This window comes from Vidua chalybeata, chromosome 9 (assembly GCF_026979565.1).
Source record: "Vidua chalybeata isolate OUT-0048 chromosome 9, bVidCha1 merged haplotype, whole genome shotgun sequence".
Lineage (NCBI taxonomy): Eukaryota > Metazoa > Chordata > Aves > Passeriformes > Viduidae > Vidua > Vidua chalybeata.
This window is the reverse complement of record NC_071538.1, coordinates 6,994,031-7,006,186: the sequence shown is the minus strand read 5'-3', so window position 1 is coordinate 7,006,186 and position 12,156 is coordinate 6,994,031. Positions and strand designations below refer to the sequence as shown.

The window sequence follows — 12,156 nt, the reverse complement described above, 5'->3', positions numbered from 1 at the left end:
AGCCTTTTCTTCTGTGTCAGCCTGAACCCTTCCCATGCCTCTGGCACAGCACCTCTGCCCATCAACCAAATTTTGCAACAAGCCCGCTGATAAGGGAGGAATTTCTACACTTGCCAGTCTCAGGCCCTGAAAAGTGAAATGGATTTCAAAACTCTGACCTGTATGTGGTGTTTGGGACGTAGACATCCCTGGCAGGGAACTCCAGGATTTCTCTTGTAGGTCTGACTCTGCTGTCTGGGTAAAGCTTGACCTGCAGCAGCTCTGGGGTTAGGCAGTAGTGGGGGTTCTCTGGAGCTGGAGATATGTCTATCTTCAACTGAGCTGCAAAAAGAAAGGGATTTTATTTATTAATATACAGAAATTAATTTTTAAAAGCATAATTGTGCTTTGTTTCTTCAGGTTAATATCCTATATATTCATTCATTGACATCCTATATATGAATTTAATGAATCAACAAATGATAAATTAGAGATGAAGTGGATTTGTTTTTAACAGCTATCAGTGGATCCAACTGATATCTAAGGCAAGTGGGGACCAGATAATAAGAACCAACAGAAAATATGCATCTTCACAAGGCACAGATGCCACAGGAAAACTGGGGAAATGCAGTCCAGATAATGCTCCTGTGAGGCACAGCTATTGCTACAAACAAAATTCCATCAGAGGAAAGGCTGAAAAACCCTGAGATTGGTCAGGCTACAAACCAGAGGTGAATTGGGGGAACTGATCACAACACTCAAGGGCTTGGAAGGTTGTGGTCACTGCCCCAGGCCATGGCAGACCAGAGTCAAGATTAATTTGCAGCAAAATAATTTTGCAAAGTCTTCTTAAAACCTAACCTGGCTGCAAGGCCAGCTGAGAGCTGGGGAGGTGATCCAAGGAAGAGGCAGGATTGCTGTGCCTGGAGAGCTTTAAGAGCAGGTTAAGTAAATACTGTCAGGAATAGCACAGGTCAGGGACCAGCTCCACTGAGGTGTGCCAGGGTTTCTATTCCCCTTCCTCAAACAGAGCTGGAGCCTGTTCCTATTAACCAGGAGTGGGAGCCAGGAGAGAGATCTCCTTTGGGATAGAGGGTGGGAAACAGAGGTTCCTGGGTTTGGGGTTTGCATCCTCCCCTCACAGACACCACCCTCAGTGTGCCAGTGACAAACCTGCCCCATAACACCTTCAGTGCTCCTGCTGTTCCAGGGATTGTGCTCAGGGAGTCCTCTGAAGTGCCTGGGGAAGGAACTAACCAAATACCTGAACTTTTGAGCCCAGAAGGGCTGACTGGGTGGGAACTGGAAAAACAGAAACTTCCACAGACATTGAAGGGTTTGATTTACACAAATTCACAGAATCCCTGGGTTGGAAGAGACCTTCAAGATCATGGAGTCCAGCCCAGCCCCAGCACCCCAGCTAAACCCTGGCACCCAGTGCCACATCCAGGCTGTTTAAACACACCCAGGGATGGTGACTGCACCACCTCCCCGGGCAGCCATTCCAGAACTTTATCACCTTTCTGGAAAAAACTTTTTCCTGATATCCAACCTGAATTTCCCCTGACACAGCTTGAGACTGTGTCCTTGCAGCCTTGGAAGAAGCTTGAATTGATGTGAAGGTACAGTACACAGACATTAAATGGAAAATTCATGGACTGACTTATGTTTCTATAGTTGGAAGTAAGAATATGCCTTAAGTAAGAAAGTATATTGATAAGATGGTGAAGGGTTTATAATGTAAGGGTGTGCTTGTATGGAGTAAGCTGAGAGTTTAGAAGTTATAATAGAAGCATATGTGTGTATGTGTGATAATAGCCCATTGGGTAAAAGTATCCCCTGTGCAGCAGAAGTGAGTAAAGGTGACAGGTTAGAGAAGCAAAATACACCCTGTGGCAACTGTCCATCGGGTTAGAAAGTTATTTATTGCCTTGTGACAAAGAACTTGTGACCACTTTGAGCTACAGCTGACTGCTTGCTCCTTTAATATCTCACAGCCTCTGAGACTGATGTTTATCTGAGCAATAAATGCTTCTCAGCCCAACAGTGGTGCCATGCCTTCATTAAAAAGCAGAGATAATGACAGCTGGGTACCTGTGATGGGTCTGAGCCTGCGCAGCACCGACGAGGGACGTCTCATGTCAGCCAGGAACTTGTACAGGTCCTCATCGCTCAGGCGATCCCCCTCCTGCTCAGGGTGCAAGATTTGGTTACCCAAACACCCCTCCAGGGCTGCCAGAGTGAACAAACCCTCTCAGCCCACAGGCTCTTCCCTCTGACATCCAACTGTCCCTTCCCAGAACAAGGTGTTACCGTTAATGTGTTAAATTACACTTCATTTCTCCATCCTTTCCCCTTCCGTCACCCCTTATTAATCACCTTGACAGCTGCAGGAACTTTTAATTGAAAGCCTTTTCTCTCCCCATCAATATTATCTTTTTCCAAACTGGAAATGGCTGCTAAGAGATTTCCCAAAAATACCCATTTTTTAGCAAGTGGAATAGTTTGAAAAAGTATCTGTCATTCAGGAGGTGATCTTCATTCCCTCTCATCTGCCTTTCCTTTGGGGTGAGCCCAGAACAGCCTTATTTTTCAGGAAAAGTAGGAAGTGTAAACAGTCTGTTGTCAGTCTCTCTTGTGCCCATTCTACTAGCTCAGAGTTTTGCTAATTTTGGAAATATTACAGAAAATGGGACTCTGCCACCCAAAAGCAAAAGATATCTGATTTTAAAGATAAGAAGTCACAACATAAAAAAGAAAAAAAAAAAGCGAATGGAAGGAGAAAAACACTGGGTAGTGTTCAACTACTTAACAAGAGAAAAGGTAGATAATACAGAATCTGAAATTTAAAATCTTTAATTAATGTTTGGCAGTTTTTAAAGGACAAATTAAATAAAATGAGCTGCTTCCATGTAAAAATAACCTCAACAAAGTAAATAAACATATGCTTTTGTAAATCATTACTAACTTAGTGACCAGTTCTTCCTTAGCTAGATGTGCCATTAAGCAAATCTCAGAAATTTCTCGGTTCATTACTTTTTGTTAAGCTTAACTAAAAAATCTGTTCCCTTTAATCATATTTTCCAGTGCTGAGGAAAATCCCAAGCTCTGGCTAAGAGGAGCTGCCACTCAGCAAAGCAGCACCAGAAGAAGAATGCTTTTTTTTTTTCCTCAGGGATCCCTGGCTGTGTCCAGGGAACTGATGTCAACCTTAAATCACTCTGAGGAATTGGATTCACTACTACCAGAATTAATATATTATATAATATTATGTAATGTATAACTTAGAGGAGGTTTAGATTAGATATTAGGGAGAAATCCCTCCCAGGGAGGGTGGGCAGGCCCTGGCACAGGGTGCCCAGAGCAGCTGTGGCTGCCCCTGGATCCTGGCAGTGCCCAAGGCCAGGCTGGAGCAGCCTGGGACAGTGGGAGGTGTCCCTGCCATGGCAGGGGTGGCACTGGGTGGGTTTTAAGCTCCCTTCCAACCCAAACCAGTCTGTTACTCCATGATAATTGATAAATAACATAACAAACCCACTGAATGTTGTTCAAAGACTCCCTGGGACTGGGGAGCACAAATCAATCACATCCCCAGTTAATCACCCAGCGACCTCACGCCATCCAATCCTCCCGTCCAAGCAATAACTCCTAGGTGAGACATTTCCCTGCCAAACCTGTTTGAAGAAGTTGGTCACTGTCAGGGTGGCTGGCCTGAAGCTGCTCAGGTTGCAAGCCTCATCCCCACTCGTGGTCCTCTCCAGGGAACGCCTCCCGACGATGCTGGAGTTCCGCCGCTCCGACCACGACCCCTTACGTTCTGCAAAACACAACAGTGAGAAGCAGTTAGGAAACAAAGCAGAAAAACTACACTCCAGGAGCCTCCTTTTGTCCCAAGCAGGATTCCTGCTGAAGGAAGAACTCCTTCCCTCACAGGAGGAGAGGGAATGATGCCATGAGGTGACAGAAGAGGGGGTTATGCCCAGGCAATCCCGCTCCGGAGGCCGTGGAGCACAGCTGACTCCTGCTCCCCTCCCAGCCACCTCAGCCCAGTGCCTTCCTGCTGTTATAAAAGTCTTTATCATGCTGAGATTTATGTATTTCCCTTGCCCTGAAAGATGATGAAGTTGGCAGTTTTGGGGATGCTGAAGAGCAGTTTTGGATGAGCTATGTGGCTCACAAAGATTAATCCACTCCTTTGGAAAATGTTCATCAGCCTGTAATGCTCCCTCAGTCTCACAAGCCTGGTTTTAAATAATATAACAGATGGTTTGCTAGTAAAATCCTTGAAAGATAAATCCATTTGTAAGAAATGCTCATGGACTTTTCTGGTTTAGTTCAACCATGACCCCAGACCATCAGGGTAGGGGGAGGAAAGCGATAAAAGGAGCAACAGCAGCTGCAGGATATGAATCAAAACCTCTGGATTTGCCCACATTGCTTCCTGCAGATGCCAAGTCCTGTACCTCCTGTGCCAACTTCAACTTCTGTGGAATCTCTTTCCAAGCTGCCAGCACTGCTCACAATGTTCATGAGGTGAATGGCTGTCCAGGCAAAAGGCATCCGGTACTTCCCGAGTCTTTGGCAAAACTGCTCTGCCTGGCCCTTCAGTTTTTCCAACTTTTCCTTGTTCTGTGAAGAAAATATTCAGTCCAAGAGGTTAAAAGGAGAAGAACAGGGTCAGCAAAACCAGTGAGGAATGATGGTGTCTTTTCTAACTCCCAGTGATTGTGTGTTTTGGTAGCACCTTCCAGAGGAGGAGCACCAAGTGCTGGGAAAATGCAACTTCTGCTTCCCAAAAGAGGCCACCAGAGGACAGTCAGAACAGTCTTTTTATGTTCCTAACACTCCTGAACAACATGGCAAATCCCAGTGAGCTCATCTGCCCACTGCTCCCTCAAGAAAATCTAAATTTTCCCCTGTGAAGTCTGAAAGGGCCTTTCCTAATGTGATTTTATGCAGGAGGTGCTCACATCATCTGGAGTTGTGTGAGAAACTCAAGACTCCTCAAATAAGTAGTCTCATACCCATTTTGTCAAGGAAAGAAGGGAATAAAAGAGGATTTTTCCATAGCTCTGCATATTAAAGAGCAATTTTTAGAGCTTTAGGGAGGAAATCATTTATTAAGAGGTTGATTAAAGTGAACAAATCATCCAAGCTTTTGAGAAATGGAGAGGCTGGGACCACAAGAAGGGCTGGAGCCTCTGCTCTGCCCTTCACCCAGACCTCATTATTACCCTCTGATCTGCACCTGGCCCAACCCAACTGCACATGAAATTAGGAACCATTTTTGGGGGTTCTTTCAGAACCAGGCAGAAGTGATGGGGTTAAAGCTGCAAAAGCAGTGGAAAAGTTGAAGTTTTTACTGCAAATTCCCATCAAAGGCTGCCTTCCCTTGACCCAGCTGATCCTTTGGGACAGGGAATCACAGCTGACTGAGTTTGATGGGGACCACAAATCTCCCCTGACAGCCACAAAATCTGCTGACCTTTAACTATTCCACCCCAATATGGCATCAAGACTCAAAGGTCTTTGGCTCTTCTTTGGCCTTTAGAATGGGATTAAATTCCTAATTAAAAATGGATCCTTTTAAAGACAGAAACAGTATCAACCATCCAAGGTAAAAGAAAATACATTTCATTTTTTATCAAAACACCAAAGAAATTCTTACCTTTGCTGCATCAGATTCTTTAAAAATCATATAAGGCTCTGCACACTCCCCAATATCTCCCTGCTGTAAAACTTTTTCCAGCTGAGAAGGGAAAATGAGCCATTATAAGGACATGTATCCAGCAAGGATTAATAAACTGAACAAGCACAAGGAAGGAAAATATTCTTCCACAAGAGCTGAAGCCTGGTGAGTCTTTGGGTAAGAAGCATTTCCTGCAGAGCCTTCACAGTGCCTGTCAACTGCAAATCTGTCTTGAACTCCCCTTTTGACCACAGGATGATTTTTATCCAGAGTCCAGCCAAAAATCTCGACTCAAACACCAACCTGAATGAGCAACATTTGTGCACTCGCTGAGCCAAAGGGGAGAACAGAGAATAACTTTTATCTTTGTGTACTTTATCCCAGGAGTGACCAATGTTGCATTTTATTTCAGTTATGGATCTCACTCTCTTGGCAATTTCTGCCCTTAAATACATCTGAAAATATGGCTGAGGGGCGTGTAATCCTTTTTGAAATGAGATTCAGATCAATAGATATTTTTAAATCACTGACTTATCTGTCATTTTAAGGAGTCAGCACATTGTTTTATATGAAAACCGAGGTCAAGCCCCAGAAAACTGATTTATATCATCAAGCAAACCTTTGTGCTCTCTCCAGTTTCTGAACTGGTTATTACACTCTCTCCAGTGCACTGAACTGGTTGTTACAAAGAAACTTAAGTGAGAATAGTCAAAATAAAGCAGCCCTGTTTACACTTTTGAGAACAGAATTTCTATTTTACTTTAAATAAAAACCAAGAGACCACAGTAATTTCAATTTCCCTGACATTTCTTACCTTTATTACTAGAAAGACATCTTGGGATGGGTAGGTGATAGAAAAGATGGCAGATCTGGCCAGGGTGGAAATAGCAGCAGGGGGGACATGAGGCCGAAGCATTCCCTTCATCTGCTCAGAGTTTAAATCAAAGTAGAAATTCTCTGAAATCTAAGGAAGAAATTGGGTAGTTTCAAGCATTAGTTGTAATTCTTTTTTTTTTTTGTAAATTCTTCATGAACAATTTTAAATTGTTTTAAAATACATGTTAAAAACTCCTCGTGTCAAACCATGTGTGAAAAGAAAAAAAAAAAAGCCTTTTTGATTAAGAAATCAAGGCAGGACAGTGAGAAAGGAAATGGAGGAAACACCACAAACAATCCATAAAATTTCCTCCAGCTCCTCTAAGGTGTGCAGCTCCATCACAGGATTAGGAATTACCATTGTTAGCTGAACTGGAAACACCAAAATATCAAAATAGAAACAGAAAATGAAAAAATAACACCCCTTGAAAGACAGACACTGAGCCTTCTACCCTGAAACACCAAATCCTCGACTGCAAAGCTTCAGAGCCAAAAAAGATGTGAGCAGGCTACCAACACCAGAGGTCACTAAAGAACTTACTATGGTAGAGCCAAAAAAAAAGGAGTAATGAGATGATAAAATTGGCTTATGAAATGTGATTTAAATATTAAACAAAGTTCACATAATTTTCCACATACTCTCATCTACATAACTTAAATCTCAATGCATTAAATTCAAGTCTTAAAGAGATAAATGTCAAAATGCATATTTTTAACATTTTTCTCTCCACTACTGCTAATATCTTGAATAAGGAAAACTAAGAGACTCTTTAAATATTAAATACAGAACATAAATAGGTGAATAAATGTATTTTGCATTTCCTACAACTTAGATCTTGAAAAGACTCCTCAGTTTTATTTTGATTTTAGCAATTGCAGCATGTGTGATTTTCTGTGCATTATTGGAGTATTACTTGGACCCATGCCATGCTGAATCACCAAAAAGAGATTAAGACAGTCATAAAAACCTAATCTAAATAAAAGGTTTCAGTTACCTAAGTTCTCTCTGGGGAAGAGACTTTTGAAAGCCAGAATTGGACTGCATCTATATATATATATATATATTCTGATTTCAGGCACTGACATATTAGATAATATTTTTAGGAAAGTGGTTATACCTCAGCTGCTTTACCAAGAAGAACACACAAGATGGTTCATGAAATGCCTTCATCATTCTTCCAACCTCTATGTCACTGTCCTCCTAAAGCTTTGCCACCAGAATTAATTCCTCCATTACTTGTGTTTAAATTTCAGTGGAAATGTCACACTCAAGTAATTAAAAACCTACCTTCTTCTTTTCTTTAACATCATACAAAGCCAAACTTGCAAAAATGGGCTCAATTTCTATTTCAAATCTTGAAAGAAGGAAACACAGAATCAGTTGACTTGCATTTGGTCAGAAGGAATAACCAACCCTGTCCCCAGATCCTCCCTGGGTGATGGGGACTGAGATGTGTGAGCAGCTGAGCCAACCCCCGGGCTGCTCCTGCTCCTGAGGGATCTTCTTTCCCAATTTCCAGCCCACTCCTGTCCTGCTCCCTCCCACCAGGACCATGCCAGTGCTCCCTGGACCTTCCAAAAGCCATTTTAACTCACTGGAAGCCAAGCAAAGCAGCCCAAAAGCCTCCTCAGAGGGGGAGGAATTGTTAATTGGGATAACTGGAGCACTCAGCTCCCCTGATGCCCTGGAGAAGCCAATTTCCTGTGCTGCCCCAGATAAATGGCCAACTGCTCCTCTCAGCATTCCTGCCTCTGGACATCAGGGACACCTATTTTGGCAATTTTCAACAGTTAACTGTTGTCAAAAAATACCAAAAACTCCCTTAGAAAGGTGCCAGCTCTTCACAGTGACTGTTATCCAGTGTTTATGCAAATTCCAACACTCCCAACAAGAACACCGACCCACCAAACAGAGCTGAACTTATTGTCAGAACACCTGGGGAGTTAAAGGAATTTAAAAACATTCAAAACCTGTCCCTGCACCACAGTGAGCAGGGGCTGAAATGCCATTCTTGTCTGCACAGCCTCCCCACAAAATCCACGTCCCATCCACGCTGGGATCCCCTCCACACCCAGCCCTTGCAGGGAGCTCTCAGCTTCAGCCTGGAACTCCTCCTTCCAACAGGGACAACACCACCAAACAGGTGTTTTCTCCAGTTTTGCAACAAAGCTGAGATTAACCTGGAAATGACCCTGCTTAGGTCATCTGAGCTTTCTCCCTGGGGAAAAATGTCCTTGTTTTTGTGCCACTGAGATGGCACAATCTTGGATTACATCCCCGAGCACAGGCTCAGAGATTCCCAGGTACACGAGCAAACATGGAGCCAGGCAGGTTTGCTATAAATTTGCAGTCAGCAAGAGATGCTTAAAGAGCAGAAAACATTAATTTCCAGCATCTAACTTATTTATGCTAAAGACACCCTCCTTTGGAGGGAAAGCTGCACTGCTACTGCATATTATGTTGTTCCAGTTCATAAAAGGCTGCAAAATCAGTTCATCTCTACGGCTATATTAGGTCCTGGAGTAGTCTACGAGCAGGAGAAATGTCCCACACATATATCTCAGTTATGAGCAGCAACTGGAGCTCTCTAATAAGAAGGGTTGACCTAACTGAGGACACAGAAGATGAATACAGCAGTGTGGAAAATCAGTTTTGTACTTTATTTCTCCAAGGGAATAACAGTAAAATTTTACCTTGTGTTATTAGAGAAGAGTTATAGGCAATGAACCAGCTGCAGGTAACCCTATATTCAGGAGCTCCACTTCATTAAACTTGTTTAACAGGTTTCTATTCCTCCAGTTAATGCTTACTAAGTGTATAAAGTCTTCACTCTTAAAGGGACACAGTCAAGGTTGTTGAGCCTAAACTTTGGGAAATCTTTGGTTGTCTTTATGTTTTTAAGGCTCGAGCATTTTTAATCTTTACATTTAATCTCAAATTTCCTCATTAGGGAGGGGAACACCAGTGAGTGTCCAACTTCAGAGCCTGGAGGAGTGTGGTGAAGCCTCATGTCATGTGCCAGTGACATGGAACAGGTAGAGCTGGAAAGCAACAGGGAGGAAAGCCAGGGGAGGAGGATATCTCCTGTCTCATCACATCAATCTGCAGGAAGCCTTGAAGATACAACTGTGTAACTCAAGCTTTACAAAAGGAACCTGGAAGCCTATGGCCAAAAGCAACCTGGAAGCCTATGGCCAAACAATGCAATGACCCTTCCAGGGCAATAAACAAGGCAGTGGAGTTATTCCAGATGCACATGGATACAGCAGCAGATTTAAACTCTGAATTTCTGTCTGCTGGAGTGGTACTTACTTCAGGGACAAACACTTCACCAGGAGTCTTTGGCCAAAGTGCTCTTTGGGTACTTCAGGGACACTGAGTCTCTCTATGGGCTCCTCCTGGAATTAGAGACACAACTCCTGTACAAAACACCAGCAGAACCAGGAGGCAAACACATCTATCACTTTTTTCTTCCAAGACACAGCACCAACTTAATCCGAGGCTTCCCACCACGGTGCATTCATCAGCAGCTATAAATATGCTAAATTAAATCCCTTTAATGTTTCTACAATTGCATAACCAGAAGGGAAACCCAAAAAAAAGTAGTATCTATGGGCAAGACAATATGCTGAAAAACACAAAATAGCTGCAGTTCTCATGCACGTTAAACAGAGGTGACCTTAAATCCTTTAAATCCCTGGCAGACTGACAGCTCTCACATTCCCAATACCCTTCACTTTTTTAATCTCACCCACATGCACGCAAAAATACCTCATCTGGTGCTGGGTGTAGTGCAAAAAGCTCCTTATGCCTACTGGACTTCCTCTGGTCCTCGTTGTGGTGGTCGATCTCCTCGTTTGGGGTTCTGTCCAGCAGGTTTGGGAGGAGGGCATCAGGCACGGAGTTCTTCAGGTCGAAGATGCTGCAGGCCCAGCTGCCCCGGGGAGTGTCGTCGATCGACATTGAGCGGCGCTTGAGGTCATCCTGAGAGCCAACAAATTAAAAGCAACTTCTAATGGGAAAAGGACTGTGCTTTTAAAGCAGGACTATAAATTAGGTTTTATGTAGCCAGGTTTTAAAGGCACATTACTTGCTCATCCTGGTAGCTGTTGCCATCAGGAGCTTCGTCAGACTCGAAGACCTGTTTGGGGAGCCCTTTTTGCCTCTCCTTCTGTTTGTCCAAGGTGTTGGGATTGAACCCAGTTCCCAGCTTGTGGTATCTGCAAACAGAGGATTTCAAACACATCCTTAGCAGCCCTTTTGACCCCGACCCCAGAAGCAGCACCCTGGAACAAACCCAGCATTGTCAGCGTGGGTGCTCCCGAGGCAGGAGCTGCTCTCTGCAAACACAATTTCCAGTCAGCTCCACTGGAGCTGGGGCATCATCCAACAGCCACTATTCCAGCACTACAATGTGACTCTGTTCATCTATAAAGCCACTCTGGGTGATGTCAAAAGGAGGATTATCAAGGGCCAATTAAAGTCGTTGTCAAACGTGCCATTGTGATGCCAAGCTAAAAACAGGCCGGGAACACGAGGGCTGAAGGCCAGTGGTTCTGCTGGAGCAGGAACTGACTTGGAGCAGATAAAATGATTAACTGGAAAACCAAAACAGCAACTCAGGAAAATCCTGAGCACCTCTGGAGAACAATTCTCCAACCCTGACTAAAACAAGTGCCTTCACATAGCATCTTTGGAAGGAAAGTGAGTCCCTCAGAGCTTCCCAGAGCCTGAGAGCTCCTACAAGTGAACAGGCTGCCTGCTGTGCTGGCAGGAGCAGATCTCTTTGACTAACAAGTTTTTGGGTGCCAAATGGCACCACGTCTGTATTTATACACACACACATGGGTAGGGCCACAGCCTCCCTGCAATACTCACTCCAAGTCACTTCCTGGGCTCACATCTAGAATTAATTGTTCTTACCATGCCCTGGCACTAAAGTTACCACAGAGGGATGCTCCAGATATGGGAAAACCATGGAAATGCTAGCAGCAAATAAAGGAAGGGATGAGAAAAAAGGAGGAATGCGTTTTCCTTGCTAGGCTGTAATTGCTGAGACCTGAACAATAGGATCTATATAATCCTCACCTGGATGTCTGCATTTCCATCACAGCTCCACCAACAAGTGCAAATTATCTCTAATTCACACTTGACTTCCTCAGTCTAACACACAGAAATTATGCCATAAGCTTGAAATCAGAATATGCTAATGGATGTTTTTCAGGCCAGTGAACTTATTCACCTTTTCCAATATCATTAAAGGAATTACTGAACAGGTGGATTTCCCTGCCTCAAAAACATTTTGGTTGCAAAAAAATGGAGGCAGAGATGGACATAATAATAAAGATTATTTCCCCTGGGGTGGGGAAGAAAAGGATGGAATGTCACAAGTCAATCCAGCAGTTCTTCCAAGAGATGGAGTTTGTGCTCCTGGAGCTAGCCAGAGGACTTGGAACCATCCAATGGGATGGATTAAGAGGAAATTGTTGGCACCTTTACTTGAAAAACAATTCAGTCCTTCCCAGCTGAGCTTCTGGGTTCTTTCCCTGCTCCAGCAGTAACTCTACCCAGTGCACTGCCACGATTTTATCCAAGCAGGAAGTGCTGTGAC

General features: G+C 43.7%; 1 protein-coding gene across 11 annotated transcripts in view; it reads right to left on the bottom strand.

Annotated features, from left to right (window-relative positions):
- DOCK7 (dedicator of cytokinesis 7) overlaps positions 1-12,156 on the bottom strand; it is a 95,272-nt gene that overhangs the window by 58,929 nt on the left and 24,187 nt on the right. For all 11 annotated transcript variants that reach the window (XM_053950401.1, XM_053950402.1, XM_053950403.1 and 8 more), the window contains exons 5-14: positions 10,636-10,765; positions 10,317-10,529; positions 9,858-9,943; positions 7,833-7,899; positions 6,483-6,632; positions 5,648-5,728; positions 4,443-4,608; positions 3,654-3,796; positions 2,074-2,167; positions 159-321 (exon numbers count right to left, since the gene is read on the bottom strand). In XM_053950401.1, coding sequence (XP_053806376.1) covers positions 159-321; positions 2,074-2,167; positions 3,654-3,796; positions 4,443-4,608; positions 5,648-5,728; positions 6,483-6,632; positions 7,833-7,899; positions 9,858-9,943; positions 10,317-10,529; positions 10,636-10,765 — 1,293 coding nt within the window. The remainder of the gene's footprint in view (positions 1-158; positions 322-2,073; positions 2,168-3,653; positions 3,797-4,442; positions 4,609-5,647; positions 5,729-6,482; positions 6,633-7,832; positions 7,900-9,857; positions 9,944-10,316; positions 10,530-10,635; positions 10,766-12,156) is intronic.